This window comes from Bombyx mori, chromosome 22 (genome assembly GCF_030269925.1).
Source record: "Bombyx mori chromosome 22, ASM3026992v2".
NCBI lineage: Eukaryota > Metazoa > Arthropoda > Insecta > Lepidoptera > Bombycidae > Bombyx > Bombyx mori.
Window position 1 is genome coordinate 9,609,583 of NC_085128.1, and position 26,504 is coordinate 9,636,086.

At 36.6% G+C, this 26,504-nt stretch overlaps 4 protein-coding genes across 8 annotated transcripts; 3 read left to right on the top strand and 1 right to left on the bottom strand.

Annotated features, from left to right (window-relative positions):
* Positions 1-329: 329 nt before the first annotated feature.
* BGRP4 (beta-1,3-glucan recognition protein 4) lies at positions 330-6,299 on the top strand. 3 transcript variants are annotated; one of them, XM_038018679.2, is made up of 9 exons: positions 330-354; positions 1,266-1,458; positions 2,059-2,213; positions 2,817-2,980; positions 3,616-3,737; positions 4,220-4,349; positions 5,200-5,348; positions 5,930-6,031; positions 6,119-6,269. In XM_038018679.2, the coding sequence occupies exons 2-9, from the start codon at positions 1,270-1,272 to the stop codon at positions 6,233-6,235; spliced, it is 1,128 nt and encodes a 375-aa protein (XP_037874607.1). In that variant the 5' UTR covers positions 330-354; positions 1,266-1,269; the 3' UTR covers positions 6,236-6,269.
* LOC101742808 (rab-like protein 3) lies at positions 6,258-9,983 on the bottom strand. 2 transcript variants are annotated; one of them, XM_004931817.5, is made up of 6 exons: positions 9,824-9,983; positions 8,397-8,606; positions 7,861-8,006; positions 6,787-6,923; positions 6,659-6,713; positions 6,258-6,557 (listed from the first exon to the last, which is right to left on the bottom strand). In XM_004931817.5, exons 1-6 carry the CDS (start codon positions 9,867-9,869, stop codon positions 6,414-6,416), a joined length of 738 nt encoding a protein of 245 aa, XP_004931874.1. In that variant the 5' UTR covers positions 9,870-9,983; the 3' UTR covers positions 6,258-6,413. The 2 variants fall into 2 exon arrangements, with proteins under 2 accessions (XP_004931874.1, XP_012550783.1); XM_012695329.4 differs by lacking the exon at positions 8,397-8,606 and having other exon boundaries at positions 9,824-9,965.
* On the top strand, positions 9,427-25,749 carry LOC101742954 (general transcription factor IIE subunit 1). 2 transcript variants are annotated; one of them, XM_004931818.5, is made up of 9 exons: positions 9,427-9,887; positions 17,163-17,292; positions 18,441-18,557; positions 19,200-19,378; positions 20,665-20,891; positions 21,949-22,147; positions 23,460-23,595; positions 24,325-24,432; positions 25,519-25,749. In XM_004931818.5, the coding sequence occupies exons 2-9, from the start codon at positions 17,169-17,171 to the stop codon at positions 25,692-25,694; spliced, it is 1,266 nt and encodes a 421-aa protein (XP_004931875.1). In that variant the 5' UTR covers positions 9,427-9,887; positions 17,163-17,168; the 3' UTR covers positions 25,695-25,749. The 2 variants fall into 2 exon arrangements, with proteins under 2 accessions (XP_004931875.1, XP_012550781.1); XM_012695327.4 differs by lacking the exon at positions 9,427-9,887 and having other exon boundaries at positions 17,161-17,292; positions 18,425-18,557.
* LOC100527944 (HOP) lies at positions 12,439-14,362 on the top strand. Its single transcript, NM_001199609.1, is given in 1 exon segment — positions 12,439-14,362. A coding segment is annotated over 1 exon segment (1,917 nt). The 3' UTR covers positions 14,356-14,362.
* Positions 25,750-26,504: the final 755 nt, after the last annotated feature.

A 26,504-nucleotide genomic window follows, 5' to 3' on the forward strand; every position in this document is an offset into this window, starting at 1 on the left:
GGCATGAATAGCGTCACAAGATGTAATCTTGAGTGTAGCTCGAATTTGGTTAGACCGATCCATGAGTCAATATTAATACCCAGTTCCGCTTGACTCAGCATCAGCACTCAATTGACTCATAAAGATTTGCTGAAAACAAATTCATCGATTTTCCCATAGACAGTTAGTTTATTTATTGCGAAATGAACAAGTATTCGGCAACAGAAAGTTCATCAGAAATGAGCAAATAAATAATTATTTTGTGATTATATCTTGCTAATTGGATTTAGCTGTAGTGTGTGTGATAAATCAACGCGATTGACCCCTAACTCAGTAAACGGAATACTTTGTGATTAAATCTAAAACCAAGAACAGGTAGGTACCTACATATTTAATTTTCATTATTACATTCGACTTTTCTAAGAAATCTCCTACTGTGTTTTTAGTTAATCAGACTTAATACCGATTAAAATTATAGTTTGAATTGGCTTTACATAATTATCATATTGATTGATAATCTTGATTTTAATCTGCGTATAAAATAAATAAAAAATACACAGCTCTTTACAAGTTCGTTTTACATTCGTTTTGCATAACAACCACATAGTAAATTAGGTATGTAAGTTATTTATATTTTGTATGTGTCTATGAAATTGTGCCCTAATATTATTATAATGTTAATAATACTCTTAGTTATTTAATGATATAGTTGATATAATTATAATCGAGAAAACATTTTTTTTTTCGCATAGAAAGACGATCTCACAACCTACCTGGTGTTACGTGGTTACCGGAGTCCATAGACATCTACACTGTAAATGCCGCTACCTACCTTGAGATATGAGTTGGTCTCACTATAGTTACCCTTCAAACCGAAACGCATTACTGCTTCACGGCAGAAATAGGCAGTGTGGTGGTACCTACCCGTGCGGGCTCACAATACGTCCCACCACCAGTAATTTCCCACTATCAGCACACAACAGTCGTCATATTATCTGGAACCGCTGCGTTCATCCACAGTGCGCTTCCAGAGGTCTTTTTTGCCACGTACCATCCGGCTATGGAATGAGCTCCCCTCCACAGTGTTTCCCGAGCGCTATGACATGTCCTTCTTAAAACGAGGTTTGTGGAGAATATTAAGCAGTAGGCAGCGACTTGGCTCTGCCCCTGGCATTGCTGAAGTCTGTGGGCGACGGTAACCTCTCACTATCAGGTGGGCCGTATGCTCGTCTGCCTACAAGGGCAATCAAAATAAAGTTATTATTTGGTAACTATTTATACTTTAGGAGTATGTGGCTGTTAACTCTGGGCGTAGTTGCCCTAATATCGGCGAGTAAAGCTTGCACACCCAGCGTAACTACGGTGAGCGGTACTCACGCCCCTGTGACCGTGTGTTCCGGACAACTCATTTTTGCTGATGACTTCGTCGACTTCGACCTTGAGAAATGGCAGCACGAAAACACCTTAGCCGGAGGTGGTGTAAGTACCTAAATGCCCGAATTATCAAAACGCGACGAAAAAATTAATTTGTATTAAAGACTCATCTTACGAGTAGGGATTACCTACTCGTACAAAGAAGATGTTACATTACAAATTATTGTTAATTATTTCGAAATATCTAAGTTTGATGCTCAACGTGTAGGAACCTATTTCAGCTTTTAAAATGGACACTTATTTCGGCGATTACATGCAGCAGAGATGCGAAGGTTGCGATGGATGTGTGGAGTAACGAGAATGGATAGAATACGAAATGAATATGTTAGAGGAAGTTTGAAAGTGGCACCTGTGACAGAGAAGCTGAGAAGTGCGCGTTTGGGATGGTATGGACATGTGATGAGACGAAATGAAAATAAGGTTGGTAAGAGAATGTTAACTATGAATGTGGAAGGATATAGAGGAAGAGGTAAACCTAAGAAGAAATGGATGGATTGCATGAAGGACGATATGGGTAAGAGGGGAGTGAGCAAATAAATGGTATATGATAGAAGAGTATGAAAGGAGAAAACATGTTGCGCCGACCCCAGGTGACTGGGAGAAGGGCAGGATAATGATGATGTATTTTTGTCGACTCCTTTTCAGAACTGGGAGTTCCAGTACTACAACAACAATAGAACTAACTCATTCACGAACAACGGTCTACTGTACATTCGGCCGTCCCTTACGTCCGACCAGTTCGGATCCGCATTTTTACATAGCGGTCGCTTGAACATTGAAGGAGGCGCACCCGCCGACAGGTAGGTATCTACAGTATTCGGTCCAAGAACCAATACTTAAAAAATCTAGCCTTTATTTCTACACAAAAAAAAACGAAATTTATCAAATTATATTCTCAATTAGCAACCCGCCCTCGCTTCGCTTCGGAAACTGTAATTTATTATTGATTTCTCCACTATTTAATAGATGCTATTGTACATATAAACCTTCCTCTTAAATCACTCTATCTATTAAAAAAAACCGCATCAAAATCCGTTGCGTAGTTTTAAAGATTTAAGCATACATATGGACAGACAGATATAGGGACAGAGAAAGCGACTTTTTTTATACTATGTAGTGAAGCTGATAAACATATTGCCATTTTCTTGTACAGACAACAGCGATGATTGAATGCATATAACGCAATATAGTTATTATTTACAATAAATTTGAAGGTATGTCTACAAGAATGTAGGTTGTTATTGACATTTAAAAATAGTTATCGAATGCAAGTGTTAAGAAGAACAATGGCAAATATCTTCTGTTTACTCCAATACAATGATAGATCGATGGGATGGGATTTTTGCGGTTGACTTGCTTTAGTACAGGTATTCTCTTATACAATTGCACATTTACAATTTCAGATGCACTAACCCTCAATGGTACGGTTGCGAGCGTGTTGGTACCCCCACTAATATTTTGAACCCCATTAAAAGTGCACGTATTCGCACCGTTCATTCCTTCAGCTTCCAGTATGGTAAAGTAGAAGTTAGAGCGAAAATGCCTTCCGGAGATTGGCTCTGGCCCGGTGAGTTCCATCCTTAGACTTAGGGTAGTAAAATTTCACTTAAATCTATAAGGCTTGTCATTTTCAACGTTATTCAAATCGACCAATATCCGATCGCGACGGGGCAACGCAAAGCCGCCATCGCCCGAAACATGTCTTGTCAGATCTCACTCACGGTGCTTTTAGGACCCTTAAACGTCGTGGTAATATATCGATGGTCACCGGTGATAACACAAATGCTCGTCAATACTAAGCTAGCTACTAAACAAAAAAGTATTGTTTGTATAGTAACAAAACCCGATTTATAGCCGAACTAAAATTTAATATTTTACTATCGCGATTTTCTTGTTCGGGTATTAGGATAAAGTAATAAAATATCATCAGTCTTGAATTGGAGAAAATTCGTTAAAAGAACTCCGGTCCAATAAATACACACAGTTCAAGCTAATGTGTTAAAAAAAACAGCTGACAAACAAGATACCAAATTAACTATTTTGGTTTTTTCAAACCAAAGCTGAATAAAAAGTTTACAATAAAATTATAATAAGGGTTACATACTTTACGACTACAAAAGAATAAAATCGATTTACCGACCATTCTAACTATGTCTATTTGTATGTAAATGCAAGTGCTTAATATTTCTTTTTCTCTTGAAGCAATTTGGTTGATGCCTGCATACAACAAATACGGCACCTGGCCAGCTTCTGGGGAAATCGACCTTGTCGAATCCAGAGGCAACAAAAACATGTTCCTCAACGGTCTACACATTGGTACACAGGTGATTACTGTTATTTTATATATTTATAAGTACTCGGTGTTCATTCTAATTCATATACTAATAGGTAAGATACTCAGTACATTTGTTTCGAAGATTGAGGTACAAAACGTTGTCTACCGGTTTTTTTAAGTTTTTGCCGCCGTATCGAGTGGTCCCATAGAGTAAAGTACCTACAAGTTCTCATGATTCTAGCAACTCAGCCTGGTTCCGAGTACTAACATATGCGATTTTTTTAAATTAAATAATTATGAACAAGTATTTAGGTACGTCTTCCACGTTAATAAAAATCCACCCTGCCTAATAAATACGTGATCCACTATCCTGTATATTTCTGTCGCTACACAATATGCATGAGACATCGACCTCATGTTGCCAATTTAAGTGTATAATAATATGCCAAATAAAGTGTTCGGCGTGTTCTAAAGACTATTCATAATGGTCCATGTTAGATAAAATTTACGAAGATATTATGTGTTACACAGGAAGCTGGTTCGACACTGCACTACGGACCTTTCCCCGGACTAAGCGGATGGGAAAAAGCGCACTGGGTCAGAAGGAACAGCGCCGGATACGACACTAATTTCCATCGTTACCAACTGGAATGGACACCAGGTTAATTATTATTATGTAGCCGTACCTACTACACTTACTTAAACTTCATTATATTTCACGTAAACACGTAGGTGCATGTTTTAAGAGCAATAATAATTGATGAAATATTATATAAATAAAAATTGGCCTCAATAACAAATTGCACGTTGATTATAGAAGATACTTCAAATACACGTTTCAAGAATAGATTAAATAAAAAAAAATAAAAAACGAAAAGCAATGTAATTTAGTTATAATCTCAATATATACTTTTTTGGCAACATAGCTTTTTGTTTAAATAGCTATATGTACCGTATCTAAAAATAGAACAGTTTTATTTCTACAAAAATACTCTCTTATTACCTATATTATTACAATTTGCGTAGGTAGGTTTACGTACCATTATTTTTTAAATAGAGTGGGTAGACTATTTTTCGGATGCGTCGTTTTTATTTTATCATGAATCCTTTTCCATTGTATTCAATTTATAATACATATATTAGAATACATATATCGCAATAGCATAAAATATTGAAATTCATCGTCAAAATCAGAGTGTGCATTGCAAATATTACTACAAAACGAGTTTGGTTTTTTCGTATTAAATCAGTCAATTGCACAGTCCACCAGGTTTCGAGTAGTGACCGGGCCTCATACATATAATAACCCTAAAAAATTTAAAATATGATATAGAAGTTTCGTCCAATGTAGCTTGAGGATTTCATGATCAACATAGAAGCAAAAAAATATTGAAATTGATAATCTTGGAAATGTATTAAAGATCTCTTATTATTATTGAATTCAAGGCTCAATACCAATTATCGCCAAAAATTTAATTACGAAAGTAATTATATATTAACCAAATTCGCAGATTTCATAAGCTTTAGAATTGACGACTCTGAGATCGGTCGTGTCACTCCTGGAAATGGTGGCTTTTGGGAATACGGCGGCTTCAACAATAGACCCGGTATTCATAACCCGTGGAGATATGGAAGTAAGATGGCGCCATTCGACCAAAAAGTACGTATTTACACACCCACAAAAATGTTACTATACTGAATTTGCTTTTGACAAACGACGTACACAAGATATGTTGTATAGACGGCATTTGCAGTCAGATTGCATAGGTTTGAACTCACTCACAGATCTCGTCGAAGATTGAATTTAGTGTCTTGTTGATTATCAGATTATTCTACATTCTCTTTAAAATAAATACAAGTTAAGACGGACGCAATATATTTTAATGCTATTAGCTGTTTTCTTCTTTGGGTAATATCTTTTTCTATATAGACTTTACAACAATCCTCCCAAATACATGGGCACTCGCTAGTCGATTGGATATGGATAGGATTGTATTTATAGACGCTTCCGTTGAAAAAAGTGTAAATCTAACATTAATAAATAATCGAGTACAAACCACATACCGCCCAAAACGGGCCTTAAGAGTAAAGTCCTAGGAGTCCCAGTGCCGTAGGAACTAGAGACTGATATAAGACATTTACTAATCAGATAATATGTCTATATCTATTTTTAATATTTTTTTCTTTAAAATACTGTAATGTAAACACAGGAAGACTATTTACTGATTGTTAAACTTTCAGTTCTATCTCATAATCAACTTAGCTGTCGGAGGCACCAATGGTTTCTTCCCTGATGGTGTCAAGAACCCTATTCCTAAGCCTTGGTGGAACAATTCCCCAATGGTAAGTAACAGCAAAACATTTTAAAACCAACTGCAAAGCTTTTTTAACAAACGTAATTTACTTATTACTAGTTTCATCACATTACAGGCAGCCACAGATTTCTGGAATGGCCAAGGCGGTTGGCTTCCGACGTGGAATTTGAACGTTAACGATGGTCAAGACGCTTCCCTCCAAGTAGACTACGTTCGAGTTTGGGCGTTATAAATAATTCAATAAATTTTCAAAATTTTGCATTAAACTGATTTTATTAATTAACAAAACAATAAAACAATTATTTTTTCTGCGTCCAATATTTCATCCTTACTCCAATTTACGAAAGGAAAAAAATGTTTTTAGTTTTCGAACCTAAGGAATGATTTGAATATAGGCAATACAAATATTTTTAATCCATATGATAAAACCTTGGACTCATATATTGAGATGGTCTGTTGTTAGAAAGAGGAGTTGACGTAGCCATGATGTACGGGGGAATACGTCTTTTATCTGAAAATGGACTAACTCGCGAATAGTATCGACGTTCAATTACCTGCAAATATATTTGAAATGTATGATATGAATGTATTCTACTAGACATGAATATAAAGTATTCAGATTAATTGATTATATTGTTCTTTATTCGTGAAATACCTTATCAAAAAATCTTGTTAATTTCACTGAATTCGTAGAGCCTGGAGCTAGGGATCTGAAATATTATAATTTAATTTCGCGTTACTGAAAATCATGTTTATAAACAACAGAATATTTTCAATGGTTACCTTGCCTGATGACAGGTTACAAATATTTCGTCAGCACCGCATTGTTCAGCTATACTACTTGCGAGTCTTCTATACTGATTTTTCCTTTGTTTTTCCTCCGCAGCGTCGTATTTAGTCCCGATCACTAAAATCGGAATCTACAATCGAACTCTCCAGATTACGTATTTATTGTCGAATCAAATAATAATTTACATATTATTTACGAAGCAAGGTGACGTTGTTTAATTATTATTGCCAAAGCTTTTACACGTGCAGCCTGTGGGTTAATTATGGCCAGCGGAACTGCTGGATCTACATATACAATATAATGATGCCTTCAAGATAATCCAGTCACCATCCTCATCGAGTTCGTCGATTATGAAGAAGAGTTCGACGAGCGAACTAACCCAGACACAACCCACTGAGTTTCTCGCCGGGTCTTCGCAGTGGGTCGCAATTCTGATCCGGTGGTAGATTCTGCGAAGCACTGCTCTTGCTAGGGCTAGTGTTAGCTAATTCTCTCAGGTTGTACCCGTGAGCTCACCTACCCGTCCGCATGTGATAGGAATAGCCCTGACTTCTACGCCTACGTGAGGAAACGGACCGCGTGAATGTGGCACAGAATGCGTTTAAGCTCAGACTGTATTTTGAGGGCATTATGGCATGGTGTTTCCCGAGCGCGATGACTTGTTCTTCTTCAAACGAGGCTTGTGGAGAGTACATAAAGGTAGGCAGCGGCTTAGCTCTGCCCCTGGCATTGCTGAAGTCCATGGGCGACGGTAACCATTCACCATCAGATGGGCCGTATAGTCGTAAGCCCAAAAGGGCAAAGGCAACAAAAAAAAAATTGCAAAAAATAGACAGTCTATTTATATTCTATTTATAGTCTATTATAAGTATTTGATGGCAAATCATTTGGACAAACAACGCGCTAAATAACCAAGCTCGCAGTATTTTGCAATCCCAACCGTAGGCTAGATTAAATAACATTTTAAATAAAAGTTTGCTACTAACAACTATATGGAATTTCTATATTCTGAAATAATATATTATTTTCATAAAATAATACTTAGATATTGGAACCGAAAAACAGACCTGTGTGGAACCTAAGAACTGTTCCGGATCGACGTCTACATGCTGTAAAGTTGGATTCGAACTGTCCTGATTCAATATTTCAGCGAGCCACTTCTGAAGATTCACTTGACTTTTTCTGTTCGTCAAATCGTGCACCAATATGATTCCTTAAATATTTAATTAACTCTTTAACTCTACTATTCATCTAAGAATGTTATTCTGGAGTGGTATGTCTCGTGTTATCGGGAAGATTGCATATGTACCCATGATAAATACGCACTTAACAAGTATTCATAAACAACTTTGATATGGGAACTGCATCGTGTATTATGCATTTTATAAATTTGAATTATTACTGTGGATAGGTCGCGTATGAACCCACAGGGTTAGGAGCCCTTTTTTATCACCAAGCAATCATGTGTTTTGGTCTGAACGTTGACAAACGACTAGGTATATGTCGACGTGATTTGTAGTCGTTATTGGTGGTACCAGATGGACAGTGAACTCGTTCATCCATAAAAAATCAAATTAAAACATATTTTTCTAATATAACAAACCATGCGTTGGTTGGTAAAACACATCTCTTGTGTTTCTATGTCCATTTGAGCCTCCGACATCCCAAAGTTCTACGAAGAACGTGTTTTGGGCTTGTGTTCCTTCTTTGTATTTGTGTAATTTAACTTCCACAGAGCAACCGACCGTCCATCCCGGCGATAAAATGGGCTTATTGTGTGCTATCAAATGTGTTAAAGATGTTTTGCCCACACCTACAATTTAAATGCTTTATTATTTCGAAACCATAAAAAATATATCGATCTAATTAGATTACAATAATGGATCTGATGGCAAAACTCATTACGGAAATTCTGACAAAAATAAAATCTAAGTTCGTTATAAAATATAGTAATTATGTAATCTAAAGATACTAAATTAAATTTGTGTAGCTCGCGAGCGATTCGTTCCGATGAATCAAATTTTAATGAACTCATTCACATATTTTCATTATTTTCAGAATAGGTACTTTCTCTTACATTTTGCGAGTCGGTATACCTACTAGGTAACTAGACATTTCAATTAATTTTAGTTTGTGTTGTTTAGTTATCACATTATTATTATCAGTCTTAAGTCTGCCTGAAGTATGAAGAAATCGCAATTTTAATGAAATCGCTTCTGCTGTGATTGAAAAGGTTTCGATTCCGGAGTTGTAACCATGTGCAGTACGACTATACAGAATAGATTCCCCGTAAAGGAAGTACGGAACGATTTTAAGTAACCAGTGTGCTTAGTGCGAGTTTTTTAACGTTCTCGATAGCGTAAAAGTTAGCTAATATTTGTATGGGATGGGATCGTTTGCCTACGTTAGGGGCGCTATTCCAATTGCATACAAAATCGGGTTAATTTTTACGCTATCGAGAACGTTAAACTCGCACTAAGCACAAAGTTCACTCTACGGAACGAGATTTAGTGAACGAGTTCACTAACGTGAACGATTTAAGTCCCGATGTCTATTCTAGATATAGTACAAGCATATAAAATGGGGTGTGGGAAGTGGAAACAGAGCGCCAACTAGCTCTAGCACACCCTCTTTATAAAGTCTAACGTCAATATTACGTAGATGTCTATTCAAATGTAATAAAAGTTTTTCTGCCTACTATTATTTAAGAAAGTATATTAATGAATTAATTTATAATAATGTTATAATACGTTTTCGACTATGGATAATCACGAGATAAACTAAATTTTAATTTTTAAAACTTCAGATAAATTTAAAAACAATAAGTCAACTTTCTCATTATTGTAAACAAATATCGATATTATCGAATGTGACCACTACGTTCGCACCTATTTTTGTAATGTTGGCTATCATTAAGGTGTCATGGCGGAGCGTTATAATAAACGTATTGTTATTTTGTGAAATTCTATGTGCCTACTTGTATGTGCTATAATAAATGGACGACAACGAAATTAGAAGAAATAAGCATACCTGAATCACCGAGGACCACAACCTTCACTTTCTCAATCGCAGCCATTCATTGAAGAAATTGTCGGTAAGTGTTTGCAAATAAAAATGTTTGACAAATTCACAATGTCAGTATTGTCTATGTCTAATCCACCATCTTCATACCTTCAGTACTACCAACTAACGATACGCGATTATGAATTTCCAATCGAATTATTCGACTTACTACATCATTCGATTAGGAATATTTCAATTGGGGCGAACTTACAAAAAAAAGGTAAAAGGTAACGTTACGTTTTATACGTTTAATTCTGCTCCGAACTTGCGTTTAAATTAAGCGTATATACTGAAAATAGACAATGCACCGCGCGCTACAACATCCACAACTTACCGCAAAAAGAAACGCGAATTTAAGACATACAAGAAAATATTTAAAACCAAACTTTCGAAAGTAAAAAAGTCCAAATTAAAAGTCCCAATGAAATGTAAAATCAATAATTAGTAACAATGTCTGACACTAAAGAAAGCCGACAAAAAGTTGAAAATCATTAGTTTTCAATTAAAATAAGTCACTACTACTACTAGTCTATTTGTCATTCCATTATCAGTACATACTTAGTATTAATACTAATATTTATGTCGACCGCATCTGTACTGTGTCCGAAGTTGTATATTTATGAGAGACAATAGAATAGAGATAAAGGAGACGGAAAATCGTGGGCCAAAAATGTAATAACTTGGAATGTAGTCTAAAAAATTTGTCATATTTTTTTATATAAGAATATAAAAAATCACCTCAATCCTCTTTCTGGGACCGGAGAAAAATGAGAAAGTTAGTTTTTGTCGGTATAACGGTGTGATCGATTTAATTAATCGATTACAGGATTATAAAAAGAAAAACATTGCACTAGGTAGTTAAAGCAAAGTAATTAAATGAACGATTTATACTTGTTGTATACAAGTACGGTATACGCCGGATTTAATTGCGATTATATACATAAATGAAGAAAAAGTCTATTATTACTTAACAAAGTAATATGATTATCGATTTCAAATCGATTAAAATCGATTGTATTTTTGATGACAGCTTTGACAGTAAGCTGACATGACGTTTGTTCATAGATTATACAATTATTTTTTGGCGCTTGTTGGTTTTTTCTGCTTTACTCGTTTTGTATTTTCGACGCATTTTGAGTGTGTATCTATCGGGCTGTTTTTATATTTTCAACGATCACTGCTTTATTATTACGGATTCCAACTCTGCCAGCCTTGTACGACAATTGCTTCTACACTGGACACCGAAGATCGCTCACACGTTTGACTTGAAATTGTTGCATTGGATACTGTAGAAATTATGGATCGCTGTGTGAATTGTGGGATAGCAATTCCATATTCCATACCTAATATATATCATTGATATTCACTCTTATTATGACATTTAAATGATTATCCAATGGATATAATAAACATTTACTTATGCTTAAATAAGTTATTATTCAGCTCTTTTAAAGAGATTGTAACATAACCTTGCTTAAATAAGTTATTATTCAGCTCTTTTAAAGAGATTGTAACATAACCTTGCTTAAATAAGTTATTATTCAGCTCTTTTAAAGAGATTGTAACATAACCTAACTTTTACTAAATCTTTATTAACTCGGCTCTCAGATTGAGAAAACTTTTATAATTTTCAGCAAGGTACTGATAAATCTGAATCTATTAATTCATATTAGTTTCATCACGTTACATTCGGGCCCAAAAATGTATGTAATCGTTTCAGTCTCCTTTGATAGAGTCGAGTTACTACTAACCTGAAGTTATGAACTGCTAAGTAAGCCTGTTTTTATTAAATCTCATTGGGTTTATGAAAAACGGTTTATAAAACATACATATCTAATTAATTATCAATTAAATTTTTTTAGACAACGTCACTTTACTCTGAAATCAGCGTGTTCATTTTAGTTTTTTTTTATTCACTCGTCGAATAAAATAAGTAGAAGTAAAGGTTCATTTTCGGTACAATTTTAAATCATACCGTATTTTAATTTACGCGACATGAGACGGCTTCACGACGGATATAGGCAGAGTAGGTCCTACCCGTGTGGGTTCACAAGACGCCCTTCTATCTGTAAATAAGTAACTTCTAATTTTTGCGTATTTGATTTTTATTAGATGTTCTTATTCCGTCACCGTGAAAGTAATTCGTGAATATTTTTCAAGTAGGTACGCATATCACCGGAATGCACCGGGCGTCTTAGTTCTTTACGCCACGAAGACTTCAAATTTTAATACAATAATGATTTTATGTCTTGTGACCAACAATTTATTTCAATAGAAAAACATAAATATATAACTAAATTAAACAGATTAACCTATAAATGTATACCACTATCACTGAATAGGTGTCTATTCAAAGTTCAAGTAGTATATGTCAAAATTTTGCTTGAAGTCGAGCGAACGCGAACATTGGTTGGACTAGGAAGTCAGAGCTTACGAAAATTTACAATCATAAAATCGATACGATACAGACATAACTTTATACACTGTCCGCCATTGTATAACTTTTGTCTTTTGACAATGTTGTGGTTAAGATCACTGTAAGATGTTACGGAGAAGTCTAAAACCATCTAACAATAATCATAATGGACCTGTTCATCGAGCTGTTAATTTTGCTGCTTCTCTCAAAATCAGTCCAGTTATATTGTGGTCCATACAATGGGCAAGTATGTAAAAGTTATTCTACCGGCTACGTATGGTACAACCACACTGGCGGACTCGACAACGAGAAGATAACAAGTGGCCTTTGGAAAGAAATGATCTCAAATCTCCAAGAACCATGCAGGACTCAAGCTGAAAGATTGCTTTGTGCTTATGCGTTTCCGAAGTGCATCAATAAGGACGGTGTCGGATACTTTGCCTTACCACTTTGTTATGAAGACTGTATGGCAGTTAAAATGCAATTTTGTTATAACGACTGGATAGTGATTGAAGATCAAAAAGAACGAGGAGTGTTTTTCGAATCTAGGGGTCATTTTCGATTACCAGAATGTGAAAATTTACCACATTACAGTGGTAAAGGCTCTCAAGTTTCCTGTAATAATATTGGGATTACTGACATGGACCTTGATCAGGTGACTACAACCTGTGTAAAAGGTAATGGCCGTTACTACCAAGGTGTAATTAATGAAACAAAAGCTGGTTTAGCTTGTCAGGCTTGGGAGTCGCAATTTCCCCATCAACACACCAGACCTCCATTAGTGTTTCCAGAAGTGCAGAACTCTTCAAATTATTGTAGAAATGCTGGTGGTGAAGAAAATAGGCCTTGGTGTTACACTATGCATCCAAACGTGAGATGGCAGTATTGTGAGATACCAATGTGTGCTAATTCAAGTCGAGAGAAAGACAATATTAAGGGATCAAATTTAATAATGGAGAATTACTTTACACCCACATTTGTTTTATTATTATCAATAGGGGGCCTTGGATGTGTTTTAGCTATAGCAGGAATAGCTTTACTATGTCATTATATTGTTAAAAATCATTACTCTAAGTGCAATGTTTCAAGTCGCAGGAATTTACAAAACATGGATATAGATTTAGATAAATTGCCAAGTAATCTTGCCTACCATACAACTGGAGCACAACTCAATCCTAAGTTAGAAAAGTTAGAGTTTCCAAGAAATAACATAATATATATTCGTGATTTGGGTCAAGGGGCCTTTGGTAGAGTATTTCAGGCAAAAGCTCCAGGTCTTATACCAGATGAAGAGTTTACTTTGGTCGCAGTTAAAATGCTTAAAGATGAAGCTTCTCATGATTTACAATTGGATTTTGAAAGAGAAGCTTGCCTACTTGCAGACTTTGACCATCCAAATATTGTTAAATTACTTGGAGTTTGTGCTATAGGACGTCCAATGTGTTTGCTTTTTGAGTACATGGGAAAAGGTGATCTAAATGAATACTTAAGAGCATGCAGTACTGTTACTAGTTTTGCACCAGTAGAACACCGTGAAGATCTACGATTGCTTGCTGCACCATTAAGTCACTTAGATCTTCTTCACATTGCCAGACAGATTGCATCAGGAATGCTGTACTTATCGGACAGGAAGTTTGTACATCGTGACCTTGCAACTAGAAATTGTTTAATAAATGATGACATGGTTGTAAAGATTGCAGACTTTGGACTCTCACACAAAATTTATTTACAAGACTATTATAAGGGTGATGAACATGATGCAATCCCAGTAAGGTGGATGCCGCTTGAAAGTATACTCTACAATAAGTACACGTTAGAATCTGATGTTTGGGCATACGGAGTATGCTTGTGGGAGATATTTTCATTTGCCTTACAACCATACTTTGGTATGACCCATGAGGAAGTTGTTAGATTTTTGAAGGATGAAAATGTGTTAGCTTGCCCAGATAATACCCCTAGATGTGTCTATGATTTAATGAAGCAATGCTGGAATCATAATCCAAGTGATCGTCCAAATTTTAGAGTAATTTATCAAACACTAGATAACATTCAGCTAATTTTAGAAAGAGGTCGAACACATTAATGTGTGGGTTCAAAGTACTATTCAAAACAAGCAAGGGTGTCAGTTCAGCTAAGTGATATGATATACGTCAAAATCATGAATTATTAATGAAAAATAATAATAAGCCAATTATTTATATAGGTAAGAAAAAAATGGTTCATTATCAGAATTATTTATGGCAAACATTTTTAGATATGAGGTAATTATACACATAACAAATGATTTTGTAAACACATTAAGTTGTTTCTTTAATGCATGATATTGTATGTTTAATACACATTTTTGTTGTTTGTCCATAACTGAAGACTGACATAAAATGTATGTATAAGAAGACTAGGTATTTTAAGTTCCTTTTCATTTGATTCTTGTTTGTTAAAACATTAGCTCACATTGGTTCAAAGTTTACAAATTATTTATAAACCTAACACAATAAGTACTCTAAAAGCAAATTTCATTACACACCAGTAATGTTATTAATAAAATAGTATATTTTTGTAAAATTTCAACTCTTAAATACAGAAAAATAATTAATATTAGACCTAATAAATGTAAAACATGAAAATTGCTAATTCTAAAAGTAGCACTTATGCTTTTTTTGTAATCTGAGGATCTGTGAATGTCTAGTAAAATATGAAATAATGTATTCTTTAAAAATTACAATGATTTTTAATTGAGTTAATTAAAAAATAAATCCTCAAATCAATCAATAATGTAATTAATTCAAGATGTCAAATGGCTGCAAGGTGGTTGTATAGATATTTTTGATATTTTACAATTTTTTTCAATATTAATTGTTTTTCTATCTTTGCCTATAAAATAATACAGCTATAAATAAAATGCCCTCTTGCCAAACATGTAGTTTTTCCCTGTGGTCATGGTATCTTATGAAAAAGCACATAATAAATGTACAAATTTCAATTTGAATGTTGTTAACATAGACATTTATTTCGCATAATAATAATTATTAATTTCAAAATGTCTAAATAGACTGCCTCTTATTTGTTTGTTGTAGAAATAGAAATAGATACATCGAAGACTGATCTTAATAGGAATGTTATAATTTAATTCTAAACATTTTGATGTTCTCAACGAAGGCATTTTTTATTTCTACAGACGGATAGACGAGCTCATGGCCTGTCAGATGTTAAGTGGTTATCGCAGCTTCATTAAATGTGTAAAGAAAAACTTGAATGTTTTTGTCCTTCTTGAGACACGAGGTTACGAGGTTGAAGACTCAATTTTCTTGTATAATGTCTGTCCAACCCATCAAACCAGTATGCGTGACGGCTTCATGTCAGAAATAGTCACGATGGCTGTGCTCATCCGTTCGAGATCAATAGGCCACATCAATAGAACTAAAAGCATGCCAAGCTGTAATGTCAGTCCGGCGTCCCGAGGGGGAGGGTGATGGGAGAGATGTGCTCCGCACTAAACACTTCACTTTCCCCCCTTTGCCTTTTCATGAGTTCTGTCTCATGTGAGGTTTGGACGTTGGTTGTTGAGCGACAGGAGGTTTTAGTCGGTTCGACTCCGACATGCTCCGCCCGCCGTCCCCAGTGGAGGGCGGAAGTCCGGCGATTTCCTCCTGACCAAAAAAAAAAAAAAAGCTGTAATGAACAGTTGTATGTAAGTTTCTTTTATTAGATAAGTACATATTTAAATACAATAAATACGGTAATAAACGAACAAATCGCGTTTTGTAGCTATCCATTCTTGTGGTATTTTAAAAATAATACTATTTTATTATAATACGCGTCCAGAGCGCAGCTTAAACAATATAATTGACATTATTAGAATGATATTATAATATAACGATAATAAAATAAATGGTACATGCGCTACCAAATAAAGTAATTTTATTGTAAATACATAAATAGGAAAACAATATTTTTGGTATCAATGACCGGTTAATGGATGTTCAAATGAAAATTATTACTCACTTAAGCCTACATACAGTACATAGTTAAACAATAAATGTTAGGTACATTTTACTAAAACATCAAACCAAAAAGACCTACCAGACAATGTGCGACAAATTTGACCAGATTTTAAGCGTCGGATTTTTCCTGAAAAGAATTTTCATGTATAAATGACGTAAGACAACGAGATTAAGTAATAAATTTGTAGAAGTGTTTGTTAGCCTACCACAATGCATGTTTAATTTTTATTTATTAACAATAAAGTAACGTTCATTTTTATGTTCATTCAATTTCTGTATGTTTTAAGAATAAATTATGAAACTACTACTGGGTTTTTTTCCTACTGTAGGGGAATGATACCCCGCCCCACTTTAACTGCATAGTAAGCAGCTAACCGGGGCGGGGTATCATTCCCCTACACTACACTACTAAAACCTCACACTACCTGTTCGCTGATAGCATAACGGTCTATTCCAGCTACGCTCGGACAGGATTTGTCCATTGTAGATTAAATTGAACACTATCTTGACATGATCCCCCATTGATGCGCCTTCGAAGTACCGGCACGGGTAGGTACTACCACTCAGTCTATTTCTGCCGTCAAGCAGTAAGTTTGAAGGGTGGGGCAGCCTTTGTAACTATACTAAGACCATAGAACTCGTATCTCAAGGTGAGTGGCGGCATTTATATTATAGATGTCTATGGGCTCCGGTGACCACTCAACATCATGTGGGCTGTGAGCTCGTCCACCCATATATGCATTAAATAAAAATAAATATAGTTCGCTGTATTGTCACTAGAATTTATGTGAAATTTTAATTTCGGTACGCGAGAACTGATTAATTTTAGAATTCGTAATCAATTCATGATGATGTCATGGCCATTGAACTGATGACTAAAACATTTCAGTGAAACATGACGGAAGAGCGTTACGTGACTGAAGTTCCTAGTAGTTTAAAACAGCTAGCAAGATTAGTCGTCAGAGGCTTCTACACAATAGAGGATGCACTCATTGTTGATATGCTGGTCAGGAATCCATGTAAGAAATATTATCTAATCTGCCATATTAATATACCTATATTACGTTACCTAAAACCAGAGCTAGATCTAGTTAAATGGAAATAAAACTACTTTCAGGATTTAATCTCGCATTTTTTTTGTTGTCATATTATTGCAGACGTTTCAAATACTCAACAGTTTTCGTGTACACGGACATCTGTAAGTGAGACGCCAGATTAAGCCATAATAGTGGTTTCACTTATGTCGAAAACTCGCAAAAACCGAAACCATTGTTATAGTTAAGTGATAGGATCAGTTGCGACTTTGGTGCCGGTACCATTTGGGTCCTGCTTATTTCTGCCTTATCGTTTTATTTATGTTTCAATAACATAAAGTAACCTGAAACAACAGTGCTATTGAGTTTCAAATTCATGTCTCAAATTGAGTAGTAATATTTTCGATAAATCAACAACTTCTGGCCGAATATTGTGATAAGATATTGCTGGAGCATCGTTTGTTTGTATTGTTATCAACGTAGGCACTAAAAGCTTTATTTATCAAGTAACGTACCGGACATCGGATCCTTGGTCCTCCCGTGTTACTCGAAACCGTAGGACACAGCATGCCAGCTGATTTTGAATTACAAGTATGGTACAGTGTACAAAAACATAACAAATGTTCCAAATAAGCACAACTGCTTACGTACCGTCGACAAGGTTGGTCATTTAGTGTCAGTAATCACGAAACCTATCAACTATCTTCGTTTTCGGGAACAAATATTTAACAGTGAGCAAGTCTAATATGGATATTTTATCTTATATAAAGATTATAAATAAATAAATATAAATATAAATATTTACTAACAATCACGCCACGTTAACTGGTCCCGTGCTAAGTTCGTAAAGAACTTGTGTTACAAGTACCAGATAACGGAAATAAATATAATATTTTTATTATACACATACATATATTTAATATACACCCATAACCCTGGAAAGACATTTATATTTATCATACAAATATCTTCCCTTGGCGGGATTCGAACCCGCGACCCCCTTGTGTAGTGACCATGTCACTTACCACTACACAAGACGGCCGTTAAAGAGAAGTTAAGATTAGAATATGTTATGTATTCTGAGGTCAATATTAATTATTGATTTTAAATTGTACAGGTTTGTTGAATTCCAGGTATGAAAGAAGATGATATTTGTGAGTTATTGAAATTTGAAAGAAAAATGCTAAGAGCAAGAATTTCGATTCTCAAAAATGACAAATTCATTCAGGTCAGACTGAAAATGGAGACAGGTAATATTGATTTACTATTTCCACAATATGGCTTAGTTCTAGAACATTCATATTTATCTGCTTAACCCGCTTTTATTAGTTTGGTATGTAACTATATTTGAACCTGATTTTCACCCCTTCAAAACGGCAGATTGATTAGAGACCTTCGCACGACCAATGACAATACAATAATTTAATAAAATTCTCCTATTATCCTGATCAAGATACTATCTAAAAAAAGCGTGGAGTACTTTTTAAGATATTTTATAATGACCACTTTTACCAATATCTGTTAATAAAATAATTGACGTCTAGCACCCCTCTAATTTTTATGATATTTTTCTTAATCACTTTGCTTTACTTTACTTATAATAAATACAAATAAATATTTTGTACTTTTTAGTACAGCTAACTGCGAAAACATGTTTTTTTTTAAACTATTTTTTAAAAGCTATCCTTGTGATTCGTATTCGCAATTTTCGATCTTTTCTCTGGTTCACATAATGCATCAAGACAAAGTTATTTAATTTAAAAAAAAAAACGTTTACTTGTTAAAAAGGCTACTACTATTCCTTTTTAACATGTGTACGTTTTTATAGAAAACGCTTATTCAACCACAACAAAACCAGGGGGCTTGTAAATTATTCATGTTTTTTTTTATAGGACTAGACGGAAAAGCACAAAAAGTTAATTATTATTTCATAAACTACAAGACTTTCGTAAACGTCGTGAAATATAAATTAGATCTTATGAGGAAGCGGTTAGAAACAGAGGAGCGCGACGCTACAAGCAGAGCCAGTTTCAAGTGTCCAGCTTGTGGGAAGACCTTTACAGATTTAGAAGTAAGAATCATTTGAATTTTTTAATAGAGCGGTTAACAAGTTTACGGTTCTTCTCAGGTTAACCCACCCACGTACAGATTTGATGTGAAATGTCAATTGTATAACGGCTGCCATCAAACTGGAACGCGTGGCTGTTTCGCACTTACTCTTTCCCTCTTCGTAATTGGTTCATACAAAAGACAGTTATCGTGGACGCCCTAGTCACGACCTTACGGATCCACCCGTCACCCGATCAGGCACAAAAGCATGGTAGCCGTAGGTACTTGTCGAACGTGAAACATAGCCCATAGCACCAGCCCGCTGAGTTTCCCGCATGATCTCTGACGCGGGTTGCGATTCCGCTTCGGTAGTAGATGCATTTGCGAAGCAGCTGCCTTTAAGCTTTAGGTCTCTATCGGAGACGCTCGCGCAGCTCTTATCAAATCCCACCCCTCACGGCTGAGCCTGTACTTAATGGATAAGCTAATATTTATATGAGTGTTGGACTCCCTACACCAGCTGCGTGTGTCATTAACATTACCCATCATTAACAAATGTTCACGATTGACTTCCACGGTAAAGGAATAACATCGTGTAATAAAAATCAAACCTGCGAAATTATAATTTGCGTAATTACTGGTGGTAGGACCTCTTGTGAGTCCGCGCGGGTAGGTGCCACCACCCTGCCTATTTCTGCCGTGAAGCAGTAATGCGTTTCGGTTTGAAGGGTGGGGCAGCCGTTGTAACTATTCTTTGAGACCTTAGAACTTATATCTCAAGGTGGGTGGCGCATTTACTTTGTAGATGTCTATGCGCTCCAGTAACCACTTAACACCAGGTGGGCTGTGAGTTCGTCCACCAATAAAGCAATAAAAAAAAATTAAGCTGGAAAGAGCTTAGGGTCACCATCTTGCCTTTGAGCTTTAGGTCTCTATCGGTGACGTTCGTGCAGCTCTTAGCAAATCCCAACCCTCATGGCTGAAACTGTGCACGCCCATCAGTCCTGATGAAGCTGGAAAAGGCTTCGGGTCACCAGATATCTATCCATTAAAAAAAAACTTACCGTGCTAATTAACAAAACGCCCTTACCACCAATAAAATCACATTAGCGTTTTTTAATTACGAGAAAACTATATGATTACAACCATTATTTCTGCATCTCGTCACGCCTACCTCACATTTGTTTAGCCGTTACAAACGACCAATCATTATATTCGCTTAATAATAAAAAAAAAACATGTTTTTGTATTATTTCATTAGGAATTTTAATTGCTAAAGTAAATTATTATCGCTCTTCTCAAATTTAGGCAGATCAGTTATACGATATGGCAACACAAGAATTCCAATGCACGTTCTGCAGTGCAGTTGTGGACGAGGACATGTCGGCGCTACCAAAAAAAGACTCCAGATTATTGTTGGCCAAGTTCAATGAGCAGCTGGAAACGCTTTACATATTGTTGCGAGAGGTCGAAGGCATCAAACTGGCTCCAGAGATACTGGAACCAGAACCGGTCGATATTAACACAATACGAGGGTGAGTTTTGAAGTCATTTCGAATAATCATCAAATCAGTGTAAAAAATAATATCCAAGAAAATATTTTATACTAAGATATTTATTAACACGTTGAATGCCAAATGAAAAATCGAGTATTTTCATTCACCGGTGAGCACTGTGGCCTGAATATACCTTTCGGGCCATAAGGGTCACCCGTGATCCTCGTGAGGGTTCCGACGTAAATGCTTCCTACAATCCACAAATTGCAGATATCAAAAGCGCGTGTTGAAGTGATCCGCGTGGCCCTTTAGCCGAACTGAACGCCTTTTGTTTTCAAATCCAATAGAAAGCTGTAGTTTTTATCAAGATATTTTTAGGAAGTCGTACCTTTTTAAAATATCTTAAAAACTAGACGGTAAAAGTCGCTAATTTTGATCTTCAAGATCTCAAGTTGATTTCTTTACTGCTTTCATAATTTTGGCTTTGTCCGAATGGTATACCTAGTAAGCTAGGCCCACCGGTTGACCGTGTGGCGGTAGCCATCACACAACACAAGATATTTGATAGATGCCTTTATCTCGCTTAGGACATTTTCAAGATAAGCTTGCATATATACAAGTTCCGAACTAGAACATTCGGACTGTCTGTCTACCGAGCAATATCACCCGCTCGGGGAAAAATATTTCCCTCCGTCGTTAAGCGTACAGCCGCATGACGTTCAACGTGTCATTACGTATTAATGGTTAAGATTAACATTTCTCTTGTCTTTGGTCCAGATTGACGTCAAAGTTAATACGTATTAATAGTTAAGATTAACATTTCTCTTGCTCTTTGCTCCAGATTGACGTCAAAGTGAATACGTATTAATGGTTAAGATTAACATTTCTCTTGCTCTTAGCTCCAGATTGACGTCAAAGTGAATACGTATTAATGGTTAAGATTAACATTTCTCTTGCTCTTAGCTCCAGATTGACGTCAAAGTGAATACGTATTAATGGTTAAGATTAACATTTCTCTTGCTCTTAGCTCCAGATTGACGTCAAAGTGAATACGTATTAATGGTTAAGATTGACATTTCTCTTGTCTTTGGTCCAGATTGACGTCAAAGCAGTCTGCATTGCGTCCGGGCGGCGAGCAATGGTCGGGTGAGGCGACGCGCAACCAGGGCATGCTGGTCGAGGAGACACGAGTCGACGTCACCATCGGAGACGACAAGCCCGCGCGGGACGCCGGCGCGCTACGCAAGGAGCGGCCCGTCTGGATGGTCGAGAGCACCATTGCCTCCAACGAACAGGTCCGATGCAGACTCGGTGACCGGTTCAAACATGACCGAGTCGATCGCGAAAGAATTTTGAAGTCGTCGTGGCCTAAAGGATAAGATGTCCGGTGCATTCGTGTTGAGCGATGCACCGGTGTTCGAATCTCAGGCGGGTACCAATTTTTCTAATGAAATACGTACTCAACAAATGTTCACGATTGACTTCCACGTTAAAGGAATAACATTGTGTAATAAAAATCAAAAGCCGCAAAATTATAATTTGCGTAATTACTGGTGGTAGGACATCTTGTGAGTCCGCGCGGGTAGGTACCACCACCCTGCCTATTTCTGTCGTGAAGCAGTAATGCGTTTCGGTTTGAAAGGTAGGACAGCCGTTGTAACTATACTTGAGACCTTAGAACTGATATCTCTAGGTGGGTGGGTGCATTTACGTCGTAGATGTCTATGGGCTCCAGTAACCACTTAACACCAGGTGGGCTGTGAGCTCGTCCACCCATCTAAGAAATAAAAAACAAAAAAAAAAAAAAAATAGACTCCGTGACCGGTTCAAGCATGACCGAGTCGATCGCGAAGGAATTATTGTTGTTTTGGTGATATAAAAAAAATCATGAGCGCGTGGCCATTTTAAATGAATCCCCAGCCTATTATTGCTACAACCCCTCAAACCGGACATTTTGACTACTTTACGAATAAGTTGTTTTCTCTCTATAGCTAATGACCTTGACAGCTTCGCTAGAACTAAGAACTGCAGTTTGCTAATAACTGCAGAATGCCTTCGAAGAAAAAAGCAGAGGACCCGCTAAGACAAAGCAGAGGAATTCAGTCGACTATATATAGGCTATATGAAGACATGTATGGATGAAAGGATGGAATACAATTTTTAAGATTTTCGAGTTTCTACATTGAATGAAGGTGTTATGTGTCCATAATCGATTTTAGACCTCAAAACTCCGGGCTTAAAGGCTATTTTTAGAAATTATGGAGTTATGTACGAAGAGAAATTACAAGTAATAAAAGTGTGTTGCCCGTTTTCTCAAAATTAACAAATTGTATAATATTCCTTTAATCTACTCATGTCTTCATATGTTCTATATATAGCTGACTGAATTTCTCTGTTTTTTCCTTCGAATACATTTTGCAGTTATTAGGAAACTGCAGTTATTAGTTCTAGCGAAGCTGTCAATGGCATTAGCTATAAAGAGAAAACAACTTATTTGTATCGAGCGCTTCCTTAATGCGGTTCAGAAATATTGGCTTATAGCGGCCGTCGTATAGTTGAATGTATGTTGAAGTTCGCAAAGCTGACTCGGTTCGTATTGGTCGACAGAGCGACAGCGCGCACTCGACGGACGCGGCCCTCGAGAAGGCGGCCAGTACTGCTGCGAGCGTCAAGACCGCAGGGAAGGAGAAGAACGACGACATTATGTCCGTCCTGCTCGCACACGAGAAACAACCGAGCGCAGGTAAGCACCATCTTCCACTGTGGTCCTTCGCGAATCCATATATTGCGTCCCTTAAATATATACTTGAGGAACATAGTCCTAACAAAGGTGCTCTGTAAAGGTCACGACCCTCAGCACTGAGGAAGACGACATACGGAGGAAGTATATACTAAAACGTTAAAACACATGAAGTCAGCGTCAGAACGGTACTTCGAAAAGGCAATGCGTCATAATAATCGCCTTATCGTTGCCGCCGCTGACTACTTCCCGAATCTTGATCATGCTAGAGCCAGTCACCGTCGAAGCCCTAGACACGTCATTACGGATCTAATGACTCTTGCATTAGACGTCTTTAGCTCTAACACTAGGGGAAGGCTTAGGGACCCCGGTAACCGTAATCGTCGAACTCAGCAAAGAGTTTGACGTGCAACCTGACCCAAACATCAGCCCGGTGAGTTTCCGACCGAATTCTCTCAGCGGGTCGCGATTCCGATCCGGTAGTAAATTCATTCGCTTGTGCGTTGTAAAAGATCATTATTTTCGAATTCTGCATAGGTATATTGGCACTTGTCACACAAATACGTTTCCGACAACCATAAGACAAGAAAAATTCTAGCTTGTGTGTGTTATTTTAAATATAAAACGTTCGTTTTATGTTTAAAATAAAATAAAAAAGAAAAATTACGTTAAAAATGAATTCGACTTGTAAGAAAATACATAAAGGACATACATTTTTAAATCATCTTTCAGGAAACCCTGTCTCAAACGCTGTTAAGGGTCTCGAAGCAGAGAGCTCGGACTCCAGCGACAACGAATCGAAAGATCCGTACAAACTCAAAGATGAACTTGCAGCTGTCGGTAAGTTGTGTTTATCACCTACTTGTTGTACGATCGTTAGTAAACTCGGATTTCACAACCAATTTTTAAAATTATATATTTTTATTATTTTTACATCTACACTTTTATACATTTTTTTTAAATCTTGAGACATTAGATCGAAGTCTCAATAGTCTCAATGTAGGTATAGCGGTTGTCTAACCATTTGAAAAGGGACACACGTCTGCTTGTCGACCATACAGGATATATAAAGTCATTAAATCATGAAAAAACTCATCAAATAACAACCCCTTTAATAACAATTAACATAGTATAAAATAATACGTGGACTTGTAAAAAAAATGAATATCCACTATTTTGTTTTTTTTTGGAGTTTACTCCTTTAGAATCGATTTACATATATAGGCCCGGGGTATGAAAATTATGGGGACCAAAATCGTACTAGCATGTCACACGAAATGCGTTATGCGCCTGATTGGCTCCTGATTGCGTGATGCGTGCGCGCGCCAATCAGGAGCCAACGCGCGGCCGCGTTATCGCAGGTGACGCCGGGCTGCTGCGCCGGCAGTCCGCCACAAAGCCTCGTACTGATCGCGCGTTTCTCTCATTATTGTATTTTCATATATTTGTTAGTCGTTTGTTTTGTGTCTCGTTAATTTGTTAATAATCTGTAGTGTATCGTGTTGTCGTAATATAGAACTATTTCTCGTATTGTTTCGTTTAATTTTTTATATCCAGTAAACTCCAGTCGTGCGTCGGAGCGGACACACACACTTTTTTATTTAGAGATTTGTTTTCAATATCGAATGAACAAATTGCAATAAATAATAAATTAAATTCATGCTTTTTGTTCTTAAAAAAAATCATCCTGTCGTTAATCTACTACAAAAATGTAGGTATACTGTACAAGTAAATAGGTATAGGTTGTGTTACTATAATATTAATTTTGTTCTGACCGCAGCGTATCGCTGATTTGTAGCTGTGTGCCCAAACTATTTCTAATGGTTATCTTAGATTGGCATAGGCAGCCCGAGCTAACAATGGTGTTATGTTAACTCTACAAAACGAGAGAAATTAATAAAAAAAAAAAATTGCTTTATATTTCAGCTGAAATGGAAAGCGATGATTCGGATTCTGATGATAACGCGCCCTCGGTTATGGTGAACGGTAAGACGGTGCCATTGACCAGTGTCGACGACGACGTTATCGCACAGATGACGCCCACTGAGAAGGAAACGTACATCCAAATATATCAGGAATATTACAGCCACATGTACGATTAGATTAAGCCTTAGCTGTTATTTCTAAGTAATAAACCAATCAAGATCTTTTTTATTATTATTATTATTTCGAATATCACTGGCGAATTACATAGGGTACTAGTTTAGTTTCAGTTTTGTAGTTTTGATGTGAAGCATCTATAGCCGCACGTAAAACCGATTTCTGGCGTGGCGACGCATGGCGTGGTGACGCGTCGCCACGCTATATATATATATAGCTATATATATGTATATATATACAGTATATATGCAGTAGTGTGTACGGTGTGGCGACTCGTCGCCATGCGCAATCGACTGTGCGATTCTCTCCCAGTCGATCCGGCGTTAAGCCATCTCTCTCGCTACACTGAGCTCGGATACCTATAGTGTATATTCCGTAGTGTATAGTGTTGTTTACTATAGTACACATAACCTGTGTTTTACTTGAAAACAAATTATTTTTTCGTAATATTTTATTTTAGCAATATGACATATTTAGTTCCTATCACAATCTGTTCTTTTTTGCATATTACTTTTACAAAATAATGTCGTTGTTTCACATCTGCCAGGGGTCCCGTGACGGCTCACATTTTTTTAACTGGTGATAGGACTTCTTGTGAGTTCGCGTGAAGCAGTAATGCGTTTCGGTTTGAAGGGTGGGGCAGCCGTTGTAACTTTTTTTTTTTTATAACAACTAAGAGGCAAACGAGCAAGACGGGTCACCTGATGGTAAGTGATTCACCTCCGCCCACGGTCACCAGCGTTTACGCCAGTGCGTTGCTATATATACTTGAGACTATACTTGAGAACTCAACTTATATCTCAAGGTGGGTG